The sequence below is a fragment of the Grus americana genome, chromosome 3 (assembly GCF_028858705.1).
Source record: "Grus americana isolate bGruAme1 chromosome 3, bGruAme1.mat, whole genome shotgun sequence".
Lineage (NCBI taxonomy): Eukaryota > Metazoa > Chordata > Aves > Gruiformes > Gruidae > Grus > Grus americana.
In genome coordinates this window covers 21,079,452-21,106,932 of record NC_072854.1, presented here as the reverse complement: position 1 = coordinate 21,106,932, position 27,481 = coordinate 21,079,452, and the positions used below count along the sequence as shown (strand labels likewise).

General features: G+C 36.5%; 1 protein-coding gene across 1 annotated transcript in view; it reads left to right on the top strand.

Annotated features, from left to right (window-relative positions):
- Positions 1-27,481, top strand: part of SNTG2 (syntrophin gamma 2) — a 285,318-nt gene that overhangs the window by 226,381 nt on the left and 31,456 nt on the right. Inside the window, exons 11-13 of the mRNA XM_054822756.1 lie at positions 1,996-2,034; positions 14,098-14,214; positions 23,052-23,123. Coding sequence (XP_054678731.1) covers positions 1,996-2,034; positions 14,098-14,214; positions 23,052-23,123 — 228 coding nt within the window. The remainder of the gene's footprint in view (positions 1-1,995; positions 2,035-14,097; positions 14,215-23,051; positions 23,124-27,481) is intronic.

Here is a 27,481-nt window from a genome sequence, read left to right as displayed (position 1 = left end):
GAAGGAGCCCTGATGGCCCAGGATGGGTTGGGACTGACTAGTGAGCTCCTACAGCCCTGAGCCTTGTTATCACCCTGTGTCCGTACAGTCAAGGCTCCTGCTGTCATCCTGTACTCCTCCACACTGCATTTTGTCCTAGGGTCATTCTGTTTACAGTCATAGATAATTCCCTCTATGCAGAATAGTGACTTGTTATTGCCATCTGTTAGCTACAAGTGTGTGTATGTGTATACACTTTATATATGCATATAACTGTAGCTTTTATATATCTATATATCATTACATCCCACAGCTGTACTTCACTGAAACCAAGTAGGCAATAGTCTTATTGTCATTAGATGTTTATGTTATGGCTAAACAAGCTGTAAGACAGCTCCGGACAGTCCGAGACAAATCCAGACAGACCCTGACACATCCTGAGGCCTGTGTCATTAGCATGGCACAAACCCTGCTGGCTTCTTACAGGTGTCCTGGGTCTGGCTGGGATGGAGGTAACTTTCTTCATAGCAGGCAGCCATATGGTGCTGTGTTTTGTGTTTGTGACTAAAACAGTGTTAGAAACACACCAGTGTTTTGACTGTTGCTGAACAGTGCTTGCACAGCATCAAGACTTTGACTTTTTCTCACTCTGATACACCCCACTCCCCCCAGCAAGGGAGGGGCAAGGAATTAGGAAGGGACACAGCTGGGGCAGGTCACCCAAATTGGCCAAAGAGATATTCCATGCCATATAAAGTTGTGCTCAGCAATAGAAGTGACATAGTGGACACAGAAGGTGGGGGTTTGTATTCCAAGGTGGCTGTTGCTTGGAGAGTGATTGGGCATCAGTCTGCTTGTGGGAGGCAGCCAGTGATTACCTCTACATCACTTGTTTTTTTTTTCCTGTTTCCTTCACTTATTAAGCTCTCTTTATCTTGACCCATGAGTCTTCTTGCTTTTGCTCTTCCTATTCTCTCACCCTTCGTGCTGGGAAAGGGAAGGGAGTAAGCAGTTGTGTGAGTGCTCCACTGCTAGCCAGAGTCAACCCACTGTAACAGGCAATGGCATCACTGTATTTACCGAGCTATGTGGCTGCCGACATGCTCTACTTCCAAAGATTATCCTCAGATTCGACCTTACAAATCTGGTATGGCCAGGATGCAAGCAATATCCCTGGACGACGACTTTCTCGTGGCAATTGTAGTTTTCCCTGTGCATAGCTATAGCTTTTGGTCTTCTACCACAAACCTTACATTTGCTGTAAAACAGGCTTTTAGATGACAAGATCCTTTGGAAGTACTCATCAACTGTAGGGCAGTTTGCAGCTTATATCCTTGCATATAGGGAATATAGTCTTGCTAGTCTAATCTTTTTATGTCTAGATTCCGCATCATTACTACACTAACTAATATTGCACTTTAAATAAGTGTTTCACTTTAAAGAAGGGAATATCTGTCAGGGTTTGTCCACCACTCATCTATGCAAACTATTACTGCCAGAGAAAAGCCAAAATCAACAAAACTCTTGATTATCTGAACAGAGAGGAAAAAGAGAGATACATAACTTTATCTTGAAGACTAAACTAAAAGGAAAGCCTAGACATTATACCCTTCATCTTTAAACGTGTCTTCCACTCTGTGGCCTTCATTTCACAAATACTTAATCACGTGCCTCATTTATAGATCTGCTTAACCAGTTGTTTAACTGAGACTGAAGTGATGTATCTACAGTACAGTATATTTTCACCCAGCATGGCAAAGTTAAATTCATAAATGCAAATCTTTATGAAGGATTTAATGAAAACTCTGATAAAAAGCTTCCTGTCTTTGGAGTCCTAGGTTTTGTGAATTTAGTGTAATAGTAAAAATATAGTATTTAAGCACTGAATTATCTAATTTTTATAAATATAATTTGGAAGTATTAATACAGTATTCAATAACTAAGTCAATGCTAATTGCATCACAGAAACTCTCCAGCATATTAGTAAGTGTGTATTCTTCCATCTCTCTTTCATAGATGAAAATGGCAAATAAATGCTGTTCTCCCTCAGACCAGGTAAGACTCTCATTATATTATCCAATTTTTTAAATCCTTGTCATTGCATTAAGTTGCAAAATTTGTAGAGCTTACGTACACACATTTAGTCACTTTTAAAATTCTAAAACCAAGTTTTCTATGGTTTGAAGTTCTGAAATGACCTACTTAATACAGCACATTCTTACTAATCCACAGTCATGAGTAGAATCCTCCGCTGTAGACCTAAAAAGTGGATTAGATGGAACCATGAAATAAATGAGAGAGGAACAATGGAACTCACAACCAGGTTTTGGAAAGCATAGTATATGTTTGCATGCAATATTGCAGCAGCGAGTCTGACAAGTTAATTCTGTATTTACATCACATACTGTGCACAGATAGCCAAGGAGTGTATTGCAAATCCAATCTGTTTTGCATGTGTCATGCTGTGCAGACTATGTTTGCCATAACTGTTTGTCTGGGACTTCTGGAACTCAGGAGCCTGATGAGATATTTCTTCTGCTCCAACTAGCCAAATGTCCTGAAGACCCAGATGAATTTACTGCATTGGAAAGTATTCTTACTTCTCATAGCATTGCAAAGAGTTTTTTCATTTACTTTGTAAAATATAATAGTAGCATTTTCCAGGCTAATTCTGTAATTCTGGGAAGTAATTTGAAGCTTGTATAATAAAACCAATGCGTTTCACTGACGTGTGCTTTCATTGCATCAGTCTGGTATTGAATCATTACTCAGGAACAAAGAGCACAATCCCTGCTGTTTCCCAAAATGCTAGCTTTGTAAATTATAGAAGTGAAAATTAGTCTTTTATAGTGTTTTACTGCAGAAATTTATTATGGAATTTTATTATAGAAGTCAAAGACTGAGTAAAAAAATTTCTTCATATTGGGATCAAATAAATATTTATTAGTTTGGCAGCTTGTATATTCTTTCATATGCTACCATTTTGTCATCTTATTCATAAAATGTATTTGGACATTTATGGACTCTTCTAGAAGTTACTAAAAATATATTACCATTGACATTTTCTTACACAGGAAACTGTTTTCTTATATTTTGGTCAGTACTTTGAAAACAAAATACTTAAATTCTATGTATAATAAGTTACCCCCAAACCCAAAATAAATACTTTTTCTATATAAGAAGGGAGCATTTATTACTTTCCTTTCCATGGCTTTTAATTATCAATTAAACTGATATGAAAAACAGGTGATTATGAATGCCAGGGGAAAAGGTATTGAATTTTGATATCTTTTGTTGGACGAACTCTCTCCTACAAGTACTTTAGTAGCTATTAAAGTTTATTCATATCAGTTTGGGAACACATAATGGGTTTAGTTGAAAAAAGGAAGAATTTTTAAAAAATATTGAGGACATTCATGCAACCTATCACTAACTACCTAATTTCATTTCCTAAATAAATGGGCTAGTCTCCATAAGTTGCTTAGATAGTCAGTGCAGAAAATTATTCTGTTCCAGAGAGTTTTTGAAATGTGGAACTTGATATCAACATTTTAAATCATCCTTTATAGGAACTTCTTTTTATATCTTGACTGTACTGAGGTCCTAATAAGAGTAGCCTCATATCATCTAAAGTAAGTGCCCAAAGTTAGGCAGTACAAGTCTATCCCATTTTTTCCATTCCAAATATGAAAAGAAGGGAAGATATAATTAGGACCTTTATTTCAGGAGCTGAAAATTTGAGGTCGAACTGACAAGAACAAACATTGAATTGTTGTCTGCCAAAAAGAGAAAAAATAAAGTTTATAATGAATTTGGGCAGATCAAGTAAGTTAGACTCACAAACATAAAAATATTAAAGGAGCAAATGAGAAAAATTCAGACTTTAAAATTTGCTTTAAAAACAACCAAAATGTAAATCTCTCAAATATATCAGAAAGGAATAAAATAAAACTTGGCAGTGATAACTGAAAACAGGAGAAGACTTGATCTGCCCTAGATTAATGAAGCCTATTAATGTCAGTTACATAATGTTTGTACAAACCTGAATAGCACTTGTTAATGCAATTGATTTAAAATTTAGAGAAAGGATAAGTTTAAGAGATTGAAGGTCACTTGAAGAGCTGCCTTGAAGTGAGATTTGTTATAGCTGCAAATTTATCTTTGTTTTTGAATATGGACATTCCTGAAGAATTAAACAGGTCCTTGGAGTTTCATTATTGTGTCACCTGTGGTGGGTTTTCTTCATTGCCTTTAGAGTCCAACTTAATCTTTCATAAAGGGACAAGGTTGAATCAGGATAGGTTTCATTCAGATTCCGTTTTTCATAGGCCATTAGCAAACTGGGATTCAGAGTCAAGAACTTCAAAAGCTACTTTGCTAAACCTGGATTTCTTCTTTGTTTTTCATATTGCCCCTGACTGGTTTTACTGGAAACTGAATCTCCAGAACATGATGAATTCCATGGGCATATAACTGAAGAAAATTGTAAAGTGAAAGGAGTAAGATATTGGTTCCCAGGTCTAAACCAGCCATATTTATGGGTCTCTTTACCAAAAGAAGATGTTTGGACTTTGCCCTTGTCTGTGATCCAAAGTTAGAAAGAGGTAGTAGGAAAGGTAGTAGTAGTTGTAGTTATGAATATATTTGTACTGTTAAAATCATAGAGTCATAGAATCATAGAATGGTTTGGGTTGGAAGGGACCTCAAAGACCATCTAGTTCCAACCCCCCTGCTGCGGGCAGGGACACCCTCCACTAGACCAGGTTGCCCAAAGCCCCATCCAACCTGGCCTGGAACACTTCCAGGGAGGGGGCATCCACAGCTTCTCTGGGCAACCTGTTCCACTGCCTCACCACCCTCACAGTAAAGAATTTCTTTCTAACATCTAATTTAAATCTATCCTCTTTTAGTTTAAACCCATTACTCCTTGTCCTATCACTACACTGTACCTGGTCATGAAGCTAACTGGCATAATCTGGCTACTTCCACACTTCTAAATTCTCTTCTTCCACCAAAGCAGAGTGTCTGCATTTAAACTGCCTATTGAAAATTATTCAATTATTCAAATTTTTCAATTATTAATGCTTAAATCCAACTGTCCTTGGGAATTGTTTTGAGAGTTCTCATTATCCCAGAGCATGTCATGCTGGTTAGTCCATGCCAAGGTCTACAAGGTTTTAACAAAGATGCAGGGATCACATTAATTTGAAAGGTATTAAATAAGTACCACTGCTGAAGCTCTGGCTCTAAGTGTATATATAACCTGTGTAGATGACGAAGCACGTGGCATCTATGCACTGGATACTTTTAGACAATATTGGTGCTCCACAAGGAGAGAGGGGGATTGAGACAGTTTGTACATTATTTTATTGAGTGTGGAGGATGTTTGCAGCCACCATTCTCCAAATATTATAACTTTTGATTCTGCTTGATATAATTTATTACAGCGCTCTAGAGATTTGAAAGTACTTGATTCTGTGTTATCAGTGGGCAGTTAGATTTGGGACTCAATTTTCAAAAAGATATACACTGCTAGATTGCTCTATATTTTTTATGAAACAGTACATTAGGCAATTCTCTCTCTCTACAGAGAAACTACTTCTGAGGTTTTTTATTTTGTTTGCTAGGTGGGTTTTTTTATCTTTTTAAGACTAATATGATCATTTCCTGTACTCCACTAAACCAATAGTTTCTTCTCAGTATAAGTAGAAAAATATTGATCAGCTATTAATTGAGACTATTTTTTTTCTTGTGATGCTGTAAAACAGATTTTCACTACTTCCTAGGATGTCTCTTCCCTTGTTTGTTTTGATTTTTTGCAGTGACCTCTTCATTGACCTCCAGAGGAAATCATACAGAAAATGAAGTCTAGAGACAATGATTATAAAAGCATAGTGTGTGACAGTAGCAGGAAGGCCAGGACACAGATTAAGCTACAACCAGCAAGGGATAGATGGGTAACAAAAAATTACTCTCTAAGTGCATTAATAGCAGGAAGACAAAGGAAAATGTTTGGCTTCTACTCAACATGTCAGAGGTCAGCCTTCACTAAAAAGGTCAACTACAAAAGATGGTTATTGTAAATAATACTAGCAAGACCCAATAAAATCTCAGATTACAATACAAAGGGAAGTTCTGGTAGTATGTATGCTTTTAATGCCTGGTGACAGTTGAAAAACTGGTCAAAGTAATCTCGGAGCTATTATCAAGATATTTCAAGGAATTTGTGTCTGCCAGGTGACATATCAAAAGACTAGGAAAGGGCAAACTTCATGGCTTTTAATGGAAGAAGAAAGAGAACTTGGAGAATTAGAGACTAGTCAATTTAACTTCAATCTCTAGAAAGAAATTTGAAATAAATAAACAAAATATTTGTATGCAGCTGCAAGATAACAAATGAATGACTCCCCTGAAGGATTTGTCAAGCATAAATAGTGACAACCAATCTAATTTCCTCCTGTGACAGTATAACACATCTTGTGAATGGGTGACAGGCAGTTGCTGCAACATATCTTGATTCCAGTAAGGTTTATGACATTTCTTGACATTGCAATATTTTAAACAAGTATTATACAGATTTGGCTGTACAGACTGTTGTATAATCCAATAATAGGTAGAAATGGTTCACTTTCGAAGCTGACATATTGACCATAAGTTCTGAAAAGGTCTGTCCTGGATCCAGTTCCCTTGAATACTCCCTTTATGGTGCGTTAGCAAAAGTAAGCCTACTAGTTTTGCAGACGTGAAATTTTAAAATACAGTGTTAGACATAAGAATGAGCTTGACATATTGAAGAATGAGTCTGAAAAACAGGGTGGAAGCCAATTAGGGTGTAGCACATAGGCAAGAATAATGAAGTATATGTGAGAGGCTGTGGGAAAGAACTGGAGTTGTTGTTACTGGAAAGTACTTGAAAAGTATTTAGGAATGTAAATTCTTTTAAGGAGGCATGGTCCATCCTCCATTACCTTACTAGCACTTAGGGAGCCCATCCCAGATGCCCCTGTCTGCAGAAGCCAATCAGATGGTAAGAAAAGCAACAGGTTTGTTGTTATGATTTAATATTATGGCTTACTATTGCATCAGCCTGTGGTAATCAGGTACAGGGCTGATCAACAGAGACCCCCAAAAGCCCCATTCATATGGTTTACTTTATATTCCTTTTTTCCTCCATTTTTCTCCCTCCCATATAAGGAACTCACCTACATTTTACTCCTCCATTGGCCCTTATTTTTTCTGATTTTACATGCTTTTTGGCTATTTCAGCACTAATCTGTGATACCACCACCACTGTCAGTAAGTATGCCAACCGTGTCCTGGGCTGCATCAAAAGAGGTGTGACCAGCAGGTCGAGGGAGGTGATCCTGCCCCTCTACTCCGCTCTTGTGAGACCCCACCTGGAGTACTGTGTCCAGCTCTGGGGGCCCCAGTACAGGAGAGACATGGAGCTGTTGGAGTGAGTCCAGAGGAGGGCCACGAAGCTGATCAGAGGGCTGGAGCACCTCTCCTATGAGGACAGGCTGAGAGAGTTGGGATTGTTCAGCCTGGAGAAAAGAAGGCTCCGGGGAGATCTCATTGCGGCCTTCCAGTACCTGAAGGGGCCTACAGGAAAGATGGTGAGGGACTGTTTATCAGGGAGTGTAGTGACAGGACAAGGGGGAATGGGTTCAAGCTGAAGGAGGGTCGATTTAGATTAGATGTTAGAAAGAAATTCTTTACTGTTAGAGTGGTGAGGCACTGGAACAGGTTGCCCGGAGAGGTTGTGGATGCCCCGTCCCTGGAAGTGTTCAAGCCCAGGTTGGATGGGACTTTGGGCAACCTGGTCTAGTGGAGGGTGTCCCTGCCCATGGCAGGGGGTTGGAACTAGATGATCTTTGAGGTCCCTTCCAGCTCAAACCATTCTATGATTCTATGATAAGTCAGCACCCCTTTTTCATTATCTCTTGACATTCTTCACCCATTCTTCACTTCCTTTTCATATATTTCACCTGCTGTTCCATTATTGTTTTATTAGTATAGCTGCAGGCTTGAGACAGCCAGCCAGCTTCTCCCTTTGCATTGTATGCAATGTCCAGCAGTTTCTCTCATTGTTACCTTGTCAGTTTAACATCAGGCCAGGGCTGGCCATTGGCCTGCATACCGGAACAACCATGTGTCTTTTGTGACTTTTGAGAAAGTCAAGCATTGCGGGCTGTACCTAAGTGAGTTACTGCAAGACACGCTGAGTGTTCCTTTTGCTGTAAGGCCTTGGCAGGAGTACTGCATCTGATTTTGTGCACCATGTTTCCGAAAAGATATTGATCAGAGGTTTTCCGTGGCTACTGTGGACAGGTTTGTCGTGGTTTAACCCCAGCCAGCAACTTAGCACCACACAGCCACTTGCTCACTCCCCCTCCAGTGAGATGGGGGAGAGAATCATAAGAGTAGAAGTGAGAAAACTTATGGGTTGAGATAAAAGACAGTTTAATAAGTAAAGCAAAAGCCACACACACAAGCAAAGCAAAACAAGGAATTCACTCACCACTTCCCATGGGCAGGCAGGTGTTCAGCCATCTCCAGGAAAGCAGGGCTCCATCACATGTAACGGTTACCTGGGAAGACAAACACCATCACTCCAAACATCCCCCCCTTCCTTCTTTTACCCCCAGCTTTATATGCTGAGCATGATGTCACATGGTGTGGAACATCCCTTTGGTCAGTTGGGGTCAGCTGTCTCAGCTGTGTCCCCTCCCAGCATCTTATGCACCCCCAGCCTACTCACCGGTGGGGTGGTGTGAGAAGCAGCAAAGGCCTTGGCTCTGTGTGAGCACTGCTCAGCAATAACAAAAACATCCCTGTGTTATCAGCACTGTTTCCAGCACAAATCCAAAACATAGCACCCTACCAGCTACTATGAAGAAAATTAACTCTATCCCAGCTGAAACCAACACAAGCTTGAAAGCAAGACAGAGAAGGAAATATGAAATAAATATTCAGGAATTATAACTTTGTGCTCAGAGAATAACGTGCAAGAAGAAGCAAGGAATGATGCCACACAAACTGCATGTACTTGTTCATGGATTTTTGCTCCATTTATGATCTGAATACGCTTTTTTCACTCTTCCAGTCTAAGGCCAAAACAGTTTGAGTCTTTAATGGATAGGGAAAAAAAAATCTTAAAGTATGGTTACAGCAGAGCGATTCATGTTTGACATGAGGAATAGACTTCCTCATCACTAGTAAAGATAATAAAGTGCTAGAACAGATTGTTGAGAGAAATTATGAAGTCTCCATTACTGGAGATCCTTAGGACATTAAGGAAGCATTTCTTAGAAACAAAATAGGTATTATGGGTACTGCATTTTGGAGAGGGTAATGTACTAAATTTCTCAGCGGCCTCTTTTCCACTCCGTTTTTGATAATTATATGATCCTAATTCTGAATCAGGAACTTTTCAAATATGGAGGGGTTTCCCATTGTTCCTCACAGCAGAACTGCTGCCCCAGGTATGCCATGAACATGTTTGCCTGGCTTCATGCCGCAGAGTAAAACCCTACACATACTTTTGTAAGATCAGTTCCTCTTTTGTCTTTTTTTTTCTTCCATTTTTTCAAAAACAGAGAAAAGTGATTTAAAAATATATCATATAGCAATAACATTACTTTCTCCTAATTGTTAGTCTTGAAGAGTTAGATTCTTGCAGATTATAATTTTACAATTTACACCTATAGAAAGGGAGCAGGACTAAATTCCCTTAAGCATAAAGAGACCATGTAGAGATAGATTTGAGATCTTTCTTGGTAATTATTTTAACTTTATTTATATGAGAGGTCAGTTATGCAATTCCTAATGAAACTTTCTTGGCCTGCTTCAGAGATTTTTTTCTGGGACCTCATGTCTTCCACTGAAAAAAACTTACTCTAATAGAAGAAGTACCACTTTAAAGCACTTAAACTTTTTAACCTCTAGTCAGCTAGCTAATATGTAGTGCCTCTGTGAAGTAAATAACTATTACTACTACTTCTGACTTTTTTTTTTCAGTTTGCTTGTCTTTAAAATCTGATTAAGCTGTCTTCCTGAGCTTCCCTTAGCTGTTAGAATATTAAAAAAAAATATTAACAACTCTTCTTTATTCTCCTTTTCTTTGTATATTTCTGCCTTGTGAATTGTGAGAAAGATTTTAGAGTATATAATTTTCTGTGCAGGCATCTGCTCTTCACAGCCTTTAGAACCCATTGCTTTTGCATTCAATATTACAGAACTGTGATTTCACTGGATTAATACTAAGATCAGTCCTTCTTCAAGATTATTCTCCAATTAACGTTATGTTAACACATTTTTTAGCAGAATTGCCATTTTATTGATTGGGGGATAACATGTAAGCTACGGTTTGAAAGGTTTTCTTCTTTTTTTATCCATATTTTTTTTATTTTCCCAAACTGCAGAAGAAATAGTTTGAGTCTTTATTTGGTAAGGAGGAGAATAGCTTGTTAGGTGTATTTTATTGTTGTTGTAATATTGCTAAAAAATAAAATGGACATATAACACCAAAAAAACCTGTGAAGGACCTGAGTTTTCCACTTTTATTTAGTTTGATTGGTTCCTGCTGCACAAATAGTGCTACTGATTTAGTATAATATAAGAATGCATAACCAGTAAAGCAACGTCTTCAGGAATGAGGAGTTTTGTGTTTTGGATCCTAACTTGAACAAGAAGGCTATTATGTGAAAAGGTGAGTGACATCAGCCCCAATTTTCCCAGTCTCCTTGTTAAAACAAGCAAACAAAGAGAAGAAACAATGATCATTACCCAAAAGGACTCATAATCTAAGTTTTGCACAGACAGCCAGTTCCTGGGAAGATACACAAATTCAGGTACATACCTGTCTTCACAGCTCGCTTTGGGTTAATGCAGACATGTTGCTGTTTGTGGCATTCAAACTGTGCCCAGCTTGGACTTACAAATTTAATTCTTGAGCTGAAGCACATAAAATACTTGAATGTCATCATTTCTAAGTTCCTCTGTAGTTTCATCTCTAAAACATGTTTTGAATAGTAGCCATTCAGACATAACTGAATGCAATTGATGTACAAAGGAAATCATTAATGTAACGCATCAAAACTGCTAGCATTCAATTTTTTTGTAGTTAGTTAATCAGTTAGTTAATCATTATGTATGTGAAAGAACTGCTTTTTCCCCACCCAATATCTGTACTTTTCAAAATATGCAGTCTACCACTTGCTTTGGAAAAGACCAAAAAACCGATTTAAGCTACCTCAAGATGTACCTCTCCTTGCTCTCTTAATTTTGTGTTGTTCCATTGTGTTTCATGGTTCAACACTGGTTCTTAACTTGCAGGCCAAGCAGGCGTCTGTTGTAGATTTTTATCCCATTTTAATTACATAAGTGCACCCACCTCTTCTGACATTTCATACATCAGAGATCTACTTGATTTTCTTTCTTCATTTCCCTCTGGAGAGTTTTGCATCATTTACTTTTCATAACTATTTAACTAAAAGTACTACATACAAAATGTACGGATTGTTTTATTAAATGTAACACATGTTAAGTTTCCAAGTCATTGCAGCATTTAGATGTTTTATTGCTGTAGGAAAACAATAAATGCAAATAAGGACTTTCATTTATCTGTTATGATTGGATTACATTTTGTTAGTGACTTGTTTTATCTCCTCATAATGAGTGCCATTGCTCATTTTGTTCCTACAGGAACTTTTGGAAAGTGTATTAGAACATGTTAGAAACTTAATAATACATCAATGATGTATGGGTAATTTTCCATGCAGTTTCAAATAGCAGTATCAAATTGATTTTGCAGTATGGGAATAAAGTGGTGAAAGCAATGCTGAGAATATAACTGTTTGTAATGTAATGCCTTATGAGCACCTCTTAAAATTGCAAATGGTAGGTTTCAGTCCAACTAAGAGAACAGTTTTTATCCCCGGACTAATATTCCCACCCACGTACTGAGACCCAGTTGAAATCTCAGTAGCCTACTTATGAACCACAAACAGCTTGTTATTGAGTACCAACACTTGGTTGCTTTTGTTCCATACAGACTTCTGTTGAACTGAATAATTATTCTTTCTCCATTTCTATGGTCTAAATGACCATTAAATAAACCAGTCAATAAGAAAGATGTGTGGAAAGAAAGTAAAAAATATATTAGATTTTTTAATATCTCTATAAAAAGATGCATAATTTTATTATTTTTTCAATATATGCAGAAGTTAATCAAACACTTATTCTGGTAAAGGAAAGTCTTCTGTTTTCCCCTTTTACTTTTTTAAGGATTTTGTAGGCAAATAGACATTTGGAATCCTGTTTTCTTAATGTTTTTTCCTCTCAAATATCTTTTCATTGATTTTCCCCTCTTTATATACATGTATAGTATCCTTCCTTTTGTTCTTTTCCTTTTAATTTCATATTTTCTCCTGTTTCTTTATTTTTGGTCTTACTAAATTGATTTCTTTCTCTTCCTAAATGTCTTTTGCTTTGTCTTTTCCTCTTTCTCTTTCATATTCGTTAGTACGTACTTTTTGGCTTGCCATCCTGTTATCCCTGACCAATGCAAGTGGCAGTAATGCAGCTCTAAACCCACTGAGCTCACCACTTACTTGCCAGTAGCAATCCTTCTTCAGCTACCTAGCCTCACCATTGCTTCTTCCCCAAGAAAGCATCTCGTACAGCCTTTCATATCTGGTGGAGCAATCCATATTTAAATCAACTCAAACCTTGCCTTTCTCCGAAATATACAAAAATTCTAAAACAAATGAACAAACAAAAAAACCCCCCAATCTTGACAAGTGGAATTCCAGTCTTCTGATACCATCCTGCCCTTAGTTTATTTATTTATGAATAAGTTGATTTGTAGGAGACATAATTGATACATTAAGTAACAAAATTAGAAACCAGTGTGGGGGATTTTCATGATACAAGGGTATGAGCATGCATCTGTACTGTGAGCTACTCCCTGTCCATTCTTTCCACGTTTGAGCTCTGTTGGTAATAACTACAGGCATGTGCATCGGGCTTTCAATAGAAAAGCATTCCTGAGATCATCACTTTTTTCCCAAATCGATCTGTGGAACAAATGCTGAAGTTTTCATGAAATTTAATGAATGCCTTCTTCAGATTGTTTCCACTGACTTCCAGCAAAGTTCTCTGTGGGCTCAATATATTCACAAGTGCTATGACATTTCTGCCCCTCTTCAAGTCAATATTTTTGTTAAGTGTAGCCTTAGTTGAAAATGAGCTCCTTATTCAGATCAGTGGATCACTCTAGAATCAAGTACCTGTTTCAAGGGCAATATGTTCCTCTTAATGTATGCAAAATGAAGGCTAAAATGTTTACCTTTTGTTATTTTTGGTGGTAACTACATGGCATTATTCCTTTATATATTTGTATTTACCTCAAAAAAGAAGCATGCTCTCTTACTTAATTTTATTTTTTCCTAAAATTAATTTATCTGAAATATAAAGACATGTATTGTAATACTGTTAGAGCAAAGTTGTGTAACAACTGAATTTGATGTTTAATTCTATGAGAACATATATTGTCATGATATAAAATGTATATAAAAAAAAGTATAAACTCTGAGGGACAGTCGGTGTAACAAAGACACTTTGTTAACAGTGGCAAACATGAGCGTACAGAAGGTTGTTTGATTTCAGATCAATTAGTGATTTATTCAGATGTATTTCTTTAGAGGTACATGTAACAGAAATTTCACTATGTCCAAGTTTTGATTGTGCTATAGATAATGTAGGATCGTGTTTTTTATGAACTGTTGACTGAACTATTTCAGTACACCTGGGTTTTCTGCTGGCCTAAGTGAGAGTCTGCTGAGACATATATGTGGCTTTTAAAGTGGTGATCGTTTCAGACAAGATTCAAGCTGTACTGCAGGTTAAGTCTCTTCAAGGACTTCTGACACACTGGCGTGACACCGTACACTTCAAGAGTATGGTAGTGGTGGGAAGGCAAACGTGAAGAAGAGTATGATGCATCCTATTCTAACATGACCACTTTTCCTTGTGAAAGACTTGACCTAGTCAGATGTATCTTATACTCCACTGAAAAAAAATAGAGCTTTAATTTTCAATTATTTTCTTTTATAGGTTGTACACATGGGATGGGTAAATGAGAGACTTGAAGGAACTGATTCATCTCAGCTCTACAAATTCAAGTTTTTGGCACTGAAGGGTTCATCCTTCTACATTTTCAGCACTCCACCGGTAAAAAAATGATATTTTTGTGACTGTTGCATTGTAAACGGAAACCTGTTTGTAATGTCTGGGTTTGTTTTTCCTTACCAAGTGAAGTTGTCAGCTGAGATTTCAAAAGAAGTTAAAGCCATAGATGCCACTGAATTTCAATAAGCTTTAGATATTTAACCTCTTTCAAGGTTTTCTGAAAATCTTACTGTACCTGGATAGTTCAAAGAATTCCTAACAGTTTTACTTTTTAAAGTTGTTAAGGTCAGATATTTCTCTGGTTGATTAGGCCCACTATTTCTTCTTTTATTTATTCTAAGCTATATTGTAGATGTAATGTGTTGGTAGTTACTCTGTTTTCTTAAAGACAAGATATATCATGAAATACACCATCCATCCTATTAGTAGATACTTGTGTATTTTGCACACAGGCAAGGGATTGAACTGTTACAGAGAATCCAATGCTAATTGTACAGTTTGAACAAATGACATCATCTTGCTTTGATAATTTACATAGCTAGTAATGAGAATTCTATTTCACAACAGATGACTTCACTAATACTTCTCTAAAAAAAACCTAATAAAAATTAATTTAAAAGAATGAAACAAAATGATCTGTAGAATTCTAAACTCTTAAAAAGTGACCCATACTTGCCACATGGTATTGTTTTATCCTTTCTTTCTTTTTACCCGAGAGCGCCTTTGCTTTAAACAAATCAAAAATAATAAAATGTGGGATTAGAATGCCATTTCAGTTATACAGCTTCCTTACGGATGTGCTCAGAAGGTGGTCAGTCTCCCAGTTTGTTCAGCTGATCCAAAGAAAATCTGATCCTTTGCATGTGTACCTACTGCTGTACCTTTGGGAAGTAGATACTCTTCGAACCTTATTTATGGACCTCAGTGAGAAGCAATCAGTAACATTTTTTGTCTCTCTAGATTGAACTTCTAAATCAAATGATTCCTATTAATTTCAAGCATTTTTAAATGGCCAGTAGTATTCTTTTTAAAATGAGACAACACAGCTGGGCAAAGTTTGGGGTTTTTCCCTCTAAAATATTGTCTATATGTTAAGTCAAGGAACTAAAATTTGTTTCAATTACTACAATACAATTAAAATGCAAATACAAATTATTAAACAAATAAATAACACACCACATGAATGCTTTTCCTTTATAAATTTTAATTATTGTTTTCAGACCTGTTTTTGAAGAAACATTTTTGATATAATTAAAATTATCCATCTACATGGTACTAATTGGGGACAAACTACTTCATTTATCATGTTCAGCACTCTACTAAGAACAGACAAGTGAGGATGAATGTTTGGTAGTATTCGTGCATGCTACTTGTCAGTATCTACTATTGTAGTTCTGCACAATTTTTTTGTAGAAATAGTGGCTTTTCAAAAAAAATTAACAAAGGGGACGCTTTTGGTCAATGTGTTATGTCATCCCAGTACTCAGATACACCACTAAGTGTGACACAACCTATAAATCATAAAACCTGTTGACCAGTTTTCTTGCTATTTAATCATTCCACAGCTGTTTTATAACAGGGAAAAAAAATAAAATGGGAAATTGGTAGTTTCCAGCAACCACCCATCTGGAGAATTAAAATCTGGATCTAAAGCCACACTTTGAAGATGGTTATCAGTGCCCTGAGGGTGCCTCCAGTGTGACTGTCCCTGACCTTCTTCCCTGGGGCTCCCCCCACCCTTCCCACAGCCCAGGACCGCACTGCAGCTCCCCTGGGGCCATCAGCCCGTGCCCCAGTAGCACAGCTGAGCTGGTCTCCAGCTCCTCACAGCCCTGTCCTGCCCAGCCACGGGTCTCAATGAGCCAGACCTATGCATGGCCCCATGTCCAGGCCTGGCCTCAGCCCATCCCTGTCCCCATGGAGGTGCCTGGTGGCCGGACCTGCTCCTGGCTGGGGGCATGCACTAGGCCTGGCTGGGATGGAGGTAACTTTCTTCATAACAGCCCATATGACAGTGGGGTTTGTATTTGTGACTAAAACAGCACTAACATACCAGTGATTTGGCTGTTGCTGAGCGTTGCTTGCACAACGTTTCTGCTTCTCACACTGCTTACCCTGGGGGTAGGCAAGAGTCTGGGAGGGGACACCAGCAGGGACAACAGCTGACCCAAATAGGCCAAAAGGGCCGTAAAACATCATGCTCAGCAATAAAAAATAGCAATTTGGTCTTCAAAAATAGCCATTGCTTAGAGATTGGCTGGACATTGTTCTTCTTGGGGCGGGCAGGGTGCAATCACCTTTGCATCACTTGTTTTTTTGCTCTTTGCACCACTTACTAAACTGTCTTTATTTTGACCCACAAGTTTTCTTGATTTTTCTCTATTCTCTTTCCCCATCCCACTGTGGGGGGCACGGGGAGTTAGCAAGCGGTCGTTTGGGTGCTTAGCTGTTGGACGAGGTCAACCCACTACAGGGTGATGGAGTGGGCCCTGGCTGGTGAGGATCCTGCCCTGCCAGACCCCGGGGAGCTCCCACAGCACCCAGGGAGCCACCAGCCCACGCTGTGCCCTGACACGGGTTCTGTGTCACATGTCCAACCTCTGTAACTGGGAACACTGGTACCCACACAAAGCCGTGCGTAGAGCTGTTTCACTGTTTTTAGACATATTTAATAGTACTGCTCTTGCCATTACTCCCACTGACTTTTTTTTACTATGTTAAGTGAAACATTAAAAAATTGATTGTTCTATCACAAAAATGCAGATGTTTTAACTTGCTTGATCTTTAAAAGACTATAGTTTAACATTATGTTTCATTTCAGAGATGTTTCTATTATATTATTGCTATTTGCGTACCGAATCAATGTAGTGTGCACAGATGACCTACAAGTCATACAGTTATCTTTAGCTGCAGTGACCTCACAACTGCTGGTAAAAGGATCTGGTACAATATCTACTCTTTTTCTATTCCATTGTGTATAAAAGATGATATGAATGTAAATACAGCTGCTAACTTTCGTAAGAATGGAAAACATAGCTACCCATGGGCAAAAATAAAGAAAATTGTAGAAAAAATGTGGATATTATGTGGATCAATTACTATGGCAAGTAATGTTCTATTTATACTCCATTTCAACAGTATCTCAGTTGGTATTTCCAAAAATGTAGAAGCTTCACCATAAAAGCGAAGCATCCCTAAAGTGGCTTATCTGACTGTATTTAAGAAATTTACAGATTTCATGTACAGATTGCTATATTAGAATTGTGACACAGTTCTGAAAACTGCACATGTGAAAAACACCATTGCACAAATACAAATTATTCTTGTGTCAATGTTAATACACAAGAAGTATTGTATTACATTCTAAAATGTAATCTAATAGATATCTGTCAATTGTCAGATCCTGAAAAGGTTCTGAATTCATATGCTGGAGGAAACTGGAGAGACGTTATTCAAAATTGTCATTCAAAACCAAACTATTTTTTATGTCATTGAAAATTTCCAGAAAAATGAAATGTTTAGTTTTATGGAATATGTGCTATTTGTAGGGGACGATTGTACTGTTTGATTTTTTTATCTCTTCCTCATAGTTCAATATGGTTTTTAAATTCAAGTCTTAAAGTAGCCATATCTTTGGAGGTGTTGTCTTACCTTTAATTACAAAACATTTTCAACATGGTTAAATGCATAGAGCTGAAGTGGTTTGCATGAAGGCAGGTAGGCAATCATTGCATATGCTGCTTATAGGTTTAAAAAAAAGGAATAAATACAAGAATAATGTGAAAGTAACAGAAATAGTTCCACCTTTGAAAAACATTACAGAGGAGAAAAGCTTGTATAATGTAATTAGCACATGAGCAGCACTTTGAACGTTAGAGAGTACTGCTACGTAAGGTCTAAATACTTGTATTTGTAATTTACATTATACATAATGTCAATGTAACATATTAGGAAAGAGGTGGCAATGAGTTGGAGGGCATAGGCTTGACCGTGAATGCTTTTGGTGAACTTTCTAACTCTACACACAAGTCTTTATGCATTTTGTTCACATATTTGCTAGGATGTGACTGCTCTTTAATGTGTGTTTTATACCATTGAATTTGAATTGTTCTGGTCATCTTTAAGGTTCTTACACTGATATATCATAGTTCATCTCAAGAATGTTTCTTGATTTCTTTTTTTTTCCTTTTTAATTTATTTGAATTTTTTTTTTATTATACTTGGCTCATTGTTTTCATTGAAGAGTGAAGAGCCCAGTGAAATGAATTACTCTTGACCTAAAATTATTTTGTCTTTTGCCTGGACCTTTCTAGTACTTCTAGGTGGGTTGGATGCTTCTGCTTAATTGTCAGATAATGCAGCATTCTCTGTATTCCAGTAATAAGTATTACAGCCACTTTGATATTTTTTTTCTGAAGTTTTGCTCTTTAAATGTATTACATATTTGTTAAATATTTTGGAGGCACTGGAGAGTTCTAGAATCAGTTCATAAAAATTCAAAGAGTACATTACATTCCCTTTGATTTTAGTGAGTTTTGAAGTGTGATTCTCTTTTACATGCAACGTGTATTTATTTCTCATGTCTAGTCAATACTTTAGGGCTGATCTCTGAATAAGCATGAAAGCCTATTATGCCTATTTTATAATTGCAGAATTCTCTTCTAGGGAGTAACTGTTTTTCAGTTTGTTGTTTACTACATGTATGTGTCAAAATGAATTTAACTTTATTGTTTTCTCTCTATTTTAAATCATAACTTTTTAAAGAAAAAATAATAATTAAAACACATTTAAAGCTACATATATTTGGAATATGAGCTTGAACTGATGCTGAGATCACTTTGTCTAAGTGAAACTACATTTTAGTAGTTTATGTATTTTCACAAATCCACTGTAATGCCTGTTTTTAAAACATGAGGAACTTACAGAAACTCATACTGAAGTAAAAAGTACTTCTGCAACACTTAGCACTTTTGTAACTCTACATATTTATTTCAGCCGCTCATTATGGACTTAAATAGTAAATTCAGGTTCCTATTTTTCTATCTTCATTCATTTTTATTATCTCTGTGATCAGCTCAGTGTTACATGTGTGTGAGTTTACAAATGTGTTATTTTACAGTCTTTCTGAAAGGGTTAATAAAGCCAAACATCTACAAAACCAAGTATTCAATACATCACATGATGCATTGACTTAGCTAAGGAATTGGTCTTCCAATAATAATAATAGCATTCAGCTACTGTTGGTCATAAATTAATGCATTGGACAAACGAGAATTAAAGTGGAAGCTCAGTGAATGCTAATTGGTACTTTCATGTATTTTGACAATAGTTTTGAGACTTTGTCAGAGCTAAATTCATATAAATTAAAGTATGTCTCATTAAGTGACCCATTCTGAATATACCTTTTTTGAAACATTTTGTCAAATGCTTTACTAAAAAAATAATTATCCTGTCGTGCTAAAATAAACCCAAGAAATTGCAATGTATAGAATACCTACAGGAACAATTCCAAGGGGAAATAATGAGAAAAACTTTTTTATTGCCTAAGAAATACATTTCAGTATCTCATTTATCTTATTTACCTATCATTACCCAGTTAGTGAATGTGTGATGATGGATAAGCCTGCAATAAACCAAAATATCCTTTAAAGCAAATTAAGGATATTGCACTTTTAGTGAACTTTTCTGAATCTTTCCAGCTTTTCTCATTGACTAGAAGTATATGATCATTTGTGTTTTGTTTTTTTTTAAAGCAATGTAGTCTATAACAATAACATATTAAACTTAGACATACTATGATAGTTTTGAGAAAACTATAAATAATGTCAGCTGTCTCTTTGGATTCTACTACCCCTTTGTAGTATGTTTGTTTCCCCTTCTTAAAATGCCTCTCAACATGTCATTCGTGTTCTCCTGATGACCTTGCACACTATGATATTCAGATTGTTTCAGTCTTGGCTTTAAGTATGGTAGCCTTTCTCTGACATACACAGTAAAAGAAAATCTTGGCTTATATAGGTGCCAACAGTTATCATCGTCACTAGCTATCATCTCAGCTGAAAAAGTCTTACGAGGTTACAGAGAGTCAAAGGATGAAAGTGATGCACAAGATAATGGGGAGAAGGCTGAAGTATTCAGAGTGAATTTAATGGCACAGCAGTGTCACCATTGTCCATGGTAGCATCATTAATAGCAGCAAAGAACCCCAACAGTTTAAATTAATCTTCAGGAATCAAAACAAATGATATGAGCAAATGAAAGTTCAGTCATGTCTCAACAGCTTTTAGGTTATAGCCTGCGTCGCTAAATTCGGTTTCACAAACAGCAGATTAAGTTGGTGCTTATGCTTTTGTGTCTTGTCTAGCCAGTAATAGGAATGAAACATTCTCCTGCTTTTAACTGAGATTGAAAAGAATCCTTGCCTTCGAGAAATTCAAGACCAAATAATGAACTAGCCATCATTCTAGGCTGTACAACTTATTTTGCAAGAAGCATAAAGACCCCTTTTGAGGATCAACAGTAATGGGCCGGAACCTGTATTATTTAATTATTTTCTTTTCAAAACAGCCATCAAAGAAAAAAGATTTCCCTGTGAATAAGGATTAAGTAAAGACCTGCACTGCTTGCTCTATGTGAGCATTTTTAAATGTATATTTCTTTATGAACTGACTTTATAATTACTCAGTTTCGGTTGTTTCTAAACTTGTGTTCTTGCTTACTCTTAGAAATAATTCAAAAGCAAAACTCAAATAAAATATTGAATGGACCTTACTAGAAGGGAAAGAGTAACAGAAATCTAAAAATTAGAAATGTATGACTCTAAAAATTGCTACATTTTATGAAGTGATGGGAGGACAAGTATAATACCTAAAATCGCTTTAAATTAATTTTCTAAACGAGCTAACATTAGATTTAAATATGACAAAGTTCCTTTGAAGTAGTACTAAGAACTTTTAAGGGTAGCTATGTGTAATGTTTTAAGCTTTAATTTATGATGAGAAATTGCTTATAATAAAACGAAAAGAGAAACTTTATAACATGCTTTTACATATTCTACTACATGCATTGTATTCAAGTGATGTTTGTCATTTGTTAAAATATAAAAACTGTCAAATGGGGAACCCTAGAATATAAAGTTCACTTATATACTGGAAAGATGTGGTGATAGAACGAACTTTTCTGGGTAGATCCTCAGTCCCTATCAGTCCCATTTGCAATGCGTGATTCATCTCATCTAAATTTAGTTATCTAGAAGTTAAAGATCTAATCTAAAGTTAGAGAAACGGGGAGAAAGCATTGCTTTTTTCGCTTTTTTCCCCCCTCTTCTTTCCCAATATGTTGAAATTAAGATTAGATTATTAGGAATTAGATCAGGTTGTTAAGATTAGATACTTCTGATGTCTAAATTTAGGTGGCATGCTTCCCATATTAAGGAGAAAACGTTCAGGTAAATTCTGAAACACTGATTTGAAACACATAGCTGTGAGGTCTACTCAGTAATAATGTTCATTAGTTTCAATTGGAGTAGACATAAGAGCATATGAGATTAGAAAGAAGCTCTAAGAGCACTCTCTGAAATAACATTTAGTAACCAGTAGAAGTCACATCTGTCTGCTCCTAAGTGTTGTAGCGCTTTGCATTTTTACCATTTTATTACCATTTTGCTTAATGGTTTAGAATTTATGAAGACCTGGAAATTCATCATAAAAATAAATTTTTAAAAATTATGCTGATCTTCATGCAAAACAGTAGGAACAAGATTGATTATCATAGGTGCACTATATGCTACTGTGAATACAGAGAAGAAGAATCTGTTGTTGATTTTCGTAGTTTGTTCCTAGGGAAGTTTCATCCACAGATGCCAGATGTTTTACAGCCAAATTTTGCTTTACCAAATAATTTCATTGAATTTTTCTGCTTTCTTTTTGGGAAGAGAGTGAGAACAGGCCAAAGCTGCATTTCCCCTAGTATTTTAAAGTATCCAAGTTGCTATTAGAGTCACCAAAACACTTACTTCCATATGCTAAAAGCCTCAGAGTTACAAGTTAGTCAAATTCTTCATATATCTATGCAGCCATTCCTGTGCATTCACCAAGAGCTAGGATTTTGCTCTAAAATATATAATCAAAATAATGTGTATTCCCCTTCATTTTTTCCTATGTATAGGTTCTTTTTTTTTTTTCTTTTTTTTCTTGAACTACATAAGCTATATACTGGTTTTAATGAACTAGAATGTTGGGAAAAGCTTCAAATATCATTCTAACTGTAAAATTTTCACAGCCTCTCATGTCAACAGGATAAAGTAACAGAATCAAAAGAAAACAAAAAATACACCTTTTCATATTAAGCACACAGCTGACATTCTTCTTAATTTCAAATATTACTGTCACACAGTCCTTTTCACTTTTGAATAGAAATATTAAGATATTGGTGGCCTAGTGTATGTAAACTCAAAGCTGAATTTAGGAATGCATCTGGGTCTGTTGATTTTAAGATTATTTTTTTTAATTGAGACATGAATCTGAATGACTCTGGCTTTGACACTCTGGGTTCCCTGTGTTAGCATGTTGGAAAATAAATATGCTTATGTAACTCACCACTGAGATTACAAAGAGGTTTCCATCATACTGTAGTAACAGTGTATGGGGGGGAAATTATTTAATACCTTTTAATTATAGTAAAATTCTTGTCAATGCTGTTTCTGTAAAACTTGAATGCTATTTGACAGTCTTTTCTAAATGCTGGATATTAAATGTAGTAATGTGCTTATATTTAGAGCATCCAGTAGAATAATGATGGGTGAAATCTTTTTTTTTTTTTGTTTGTGCATGATTTAAGAATAAAGAATGTGGTGTTAATATTTTCCTTTGATATTATAGGTAAGCACACTAGACTGGGTACGAGCTGAAAAAATCTATAACCTCTGTGAGGTTCTATTTAAAATTCACAAGGTAGGTTTCCTAACAATTACGATGATATTATTTAGTAAAGAAAAGTTGCCTTTTCCTGTTATTGATAAGCTCAAGTTAATCTTAACTAGGAGTAGTTAACATTCAAATAGTTCATCTGTTGTTTAAAAACCCGATTTGTAATGGCTAGTGCATTAGCTATGCAAGTGTAAGAGCATATGGAAAACAGATTAAGCTCCAAGTGAGCAAGTTACTGAAATGCTTCCATATTGAAGAAATTTTTCAGTATTAGAGCTGGTCATGTGAAAGAGGTGAGACACGCAGCTAAGCATAATGAAGCCGGATAGTGCTTTTTTCTTAGTGGCTCAGATTTTTAAGTGAATGTGATGAAGAATGCTTTTGCTGTAATTCTTGATCTATATAAAGATAATTTTCTTTAATTTCAGTAATTAGAAGTATAAAATTATGTCCTTTTTAGATCATCTATAATTTGCAAACATTATAGTAGGTTTTACCTTATAAAGGGCAACATGGTGCATTTGCGTACAATAGAATTCTTCATTTTTTCCACCACCTAGAGACAGCGTCATGTTTTCTGTTTAGGTTGTCCCAAGCAAAACCTTAGCAATCCGTTTAAATAATTGACTTACAGAAGATATTTTCTAATACAGTACATCAGATAGATTAATTTAGTTCTCTGCCAGGTAATCAAAAACTGCTTTGCAAGTGAGGTAAGGCTAGATGAGAGCCTACTTTCCTAAGAGAGTAAAAAACAAACATAGTATCAGGAAAAAAAAAAAGAAAAAAAAAATCAGTCTTTTCAGATAAAATGCTGTTTCACTGAAAAACTCCAAATTAGCTTTACTTCTCGGCACCTGCTGTCCTTCTCGCTGCTGTTCCTCCTTTGACCATGTACATGGTTGTGGAGAAGGAAGGTTGTTGCTTCGTTACCTGTACAGATCTTGACTTAACATAGCGCCAAAGGAGAACTGCTTAAATTTCATTACTTAAGTGAGTGCTACTTATGGATGCTTTCTATGATGCAACGCAGTTATTCACGACAATTTACAGAAGGAAAACTGAAACAAAAAAAGAAAAGAAAAAAACACAGAGTGGACAAAAACACCTCATTCCCCTTTACTGCCCTTTTCGGCATCGAGGGGAATTCTCTGTAGCTCTAAATGACCAAATTTTTTCAAATAACGGGATAGCAGGGACTTTCCATGTCCTGACTGCTCAAGCTACTTGTCCCAATCTGACTTTCAATAACACAGACATGTTTTGTACACCAATTTTGTTGACTGTGATTTAAACAACAACAACAACAAAAGATAAATTGAAAACATGATGAAGTTATAATCAACAGAGCAAGGAGCACACAGAACTTGACAGAAATCTCAAAAAAATAGCTCTCATACATGAGCTGACTGCATTTTACAGAGGTGTCAGTCCCATTAAGTGGTTGCTAAAAGAGCTTCTGCTGATGTCAGCCGTCAGTTTTGCAGCCCATCACTGCCTGGTGTTTCTGCTATAAGCTGCTCTCACTGGGCAGGGGAGGAAGGCTCCCTTCTCTGGCAGAAGTGGGGAGAGGGAAGGGTCTTGGGCAGTGCCATGCCAGGACAATAGCGATCCTGGAGTTCAGGACTTGTGCTCAGCTCCAGAGCGTAGGCTGTAGGATCACAGCCGTATTTTTGTGGGCATAGCATTATTTTAATGTGACAATGTCTCCAGCTGGGTACACGTGGGCAACTTCAGGTCCTGCCCATCATTGAGACAACAGTAAAGAACAGAGGCTCTGTCCCAGATTATTTGTTCTGTCTCCTTAATATTTTTTAAAATTTACTTTTTCCTGATAAATAAGTCAGGCAGCGATTAAGTATATACTAATTGTGCCTTTTGAAAAGTTTTTGCTACGGTTTGGATTTTTTTTTTTTCCTCCTTGAAATGTTACTACTGATTTGAGACTCAGTCCTTCCTTGAATATTCTGGTAATTTCAAGGACAATCTATCCTTAAAGCAAATTCTGTGATACTTTTTCATTAAGAAAAAGAAGTGGGAAATAAACTACCCAAGATACAACTCTTTAATGTTCTTGACATTTTAATAAATGAATGCTTAATTGCCAGTCTTCATGAATACATTAGCTAAAGTGCAAAAGCTCAAATTCAACACTTTAACCTCTTTTCTGTTGATTCTTTGGTATAAATGACAATGAGGCAAACTGAGCAAATCCAAAAAGATAGAAAAATATCTTAAGAGATTAAGGTTTCTGCATTGCAGACTGAGAGATGGAGTTGATGTTGTAAAAACGGCCGTTTGGGGAGGGTGTTTGTCAGGACTTCCAGAAGCTGGTTAGAACTAGTGCAAAGCTCCGGTGGAGAGTGCCATTGTATCTTCTCACAAAAGATGGATTTTAAGGCAAGGTGCATTTGTTACTCACCTAATTGTAAGCTTCTCATCTATGTTTATTATGACACAAGATTTATACATGCAAAATAAGAATCCAGTATGGAAATGGCATTTTAAAACAAAATGTTTGCTATATTTTAGATTTGTGTCTGTGTATACATACATATAAATACACACTTGCATACACAAACATGCATATGCAACTATGTGAATTAAAATTCATCTATATATCATATGCTTGCATATTCATGGACATTTAGTGGTAACAACCAGATGACTAAAAATGTGATCTCTTTTATCTCATGGGTTTCTTCCTGTACCTTGCCTTATACTCCATATTTACTGGAACTGTTACTGAAAACCCTTATGATTCAGGGGCAAGATTATTAGATGCATTTTTAAACAGTATCTGTCTTAAAAACATTTTATTTTCTTTTATTGCCTGGTATTTTCACACATCACATTTTCACATACAAAGTAAAAAAATATTAAGAGTAGTCGATGAGCCAGGATGAGCAGTATTGATTCTTGAAGCAGATATAGGTGTAATACCTGTCACTCCATGGCTGCTGGACACCAGATGATAAGCAGATATTTTGTTCAGCTTCCTTTTCACCAGTCCAAAGGAGTGTTGTAAAGTAACTTTGAACTTTCTCGAGACTGTTCTCTCCTCGGGTAGCCGCAGGGCCGTTTTTGACAACAAAGTGCTGCATACCCTGGTGCCATTATGTGCTGCTTCTGAGGTGCCCCACAAAACATCTGTAGCTTAACAGACTAGACTGGAGTAAATTGCATAAGGTTACATTTGCCAGCTTTATGTTATTCAGTAAATCATCAGCACAAGCAAAATTTTCCGTTCCCATCTGAGTATTTTGATCCTGTTTGCGAATATGAAAGCGGTACACAGAGGAGAGTGTGCTAGCGGAGCATTTGTTTGCTCTGCTTTTCATTACTAAAAAGTGGATCTTCACTGCTGCCCTGTGAGGGTGCTTGTGTGTGCATCTAAAACAGGAGGGACACAAGGCCCTGAACATTTAAGCATATATTTTACATGTATCAGAATATTTTACATTATATTGGATGCTCAAATTCCAGTTGTTTGTTTTCATCTGCATGGAGTTTCAACTATCACCGCAACAGGCTATGAGAGGCTCTTAGAGGAAAAATAAAATCTAAATTTTTATAAGACTTATCCTGTCTACAAGATTCTAGGACTTGGGTACCACTGCAAAGCTGCATTCTGGTCTTTTCAAAGCCACCAAAGTCCAGTCAAACATGACTGCTTTTACCTTAGATCTGCTTGACTAGATTCAAGTCTCCTGAACCTAAACTGGAGTACTAGAGAAAGAAGATTCTGTTTGTGGGTGACTTTAGAAAACAAGGAATAACATTCTCTTTGCAAATTACTTTTTTGTTCTTTTAATATTTTCTGCCCCATGCCATCATAGAGAAGTGGAGATAGGAAAGGCCCCTATCTGATAAATAGAAATTTTAAAAAAAAAAGTAATTTGGAAATTCAGTCAGAGTAGTAAAAAAAAAACCAACCTACTCAAGAGGTATAAGCAGTAGCTTTTTAATTTAGTTTTCTTTTTCTCTATGCTAATGAATGAAGTCTTGAAAGATTAGAGAAGTTTCTTGTAAGAATTTTTCATTTACAAAATGTTCTGTTACAGGAATACTTTTTATTATGAAAGACTAATGCAGTTTCTCCTCTTCTTCATCTTGAAGGGGATGGCAGGATGTCACTTCACTCCCCTTGTAGTTGCAGAGCAGCATTGGCAGCTATTAGGGGACATTTGAAAGCTCATGTTGTCATTTCCAGAAATAGCCCTTGGGTGCTTGATAAATTAACTGCATTCCTTGGTGTTTAGCATATTGGAACCCAATTAGAATGGAGTGTTATATTCTCCTGTAAAGCTGGTACCCAGCTCTTGAATTGTATTCCAACAATTCAGGGATTTCCTTCCTTTTCACTGTAAACAACATATTGC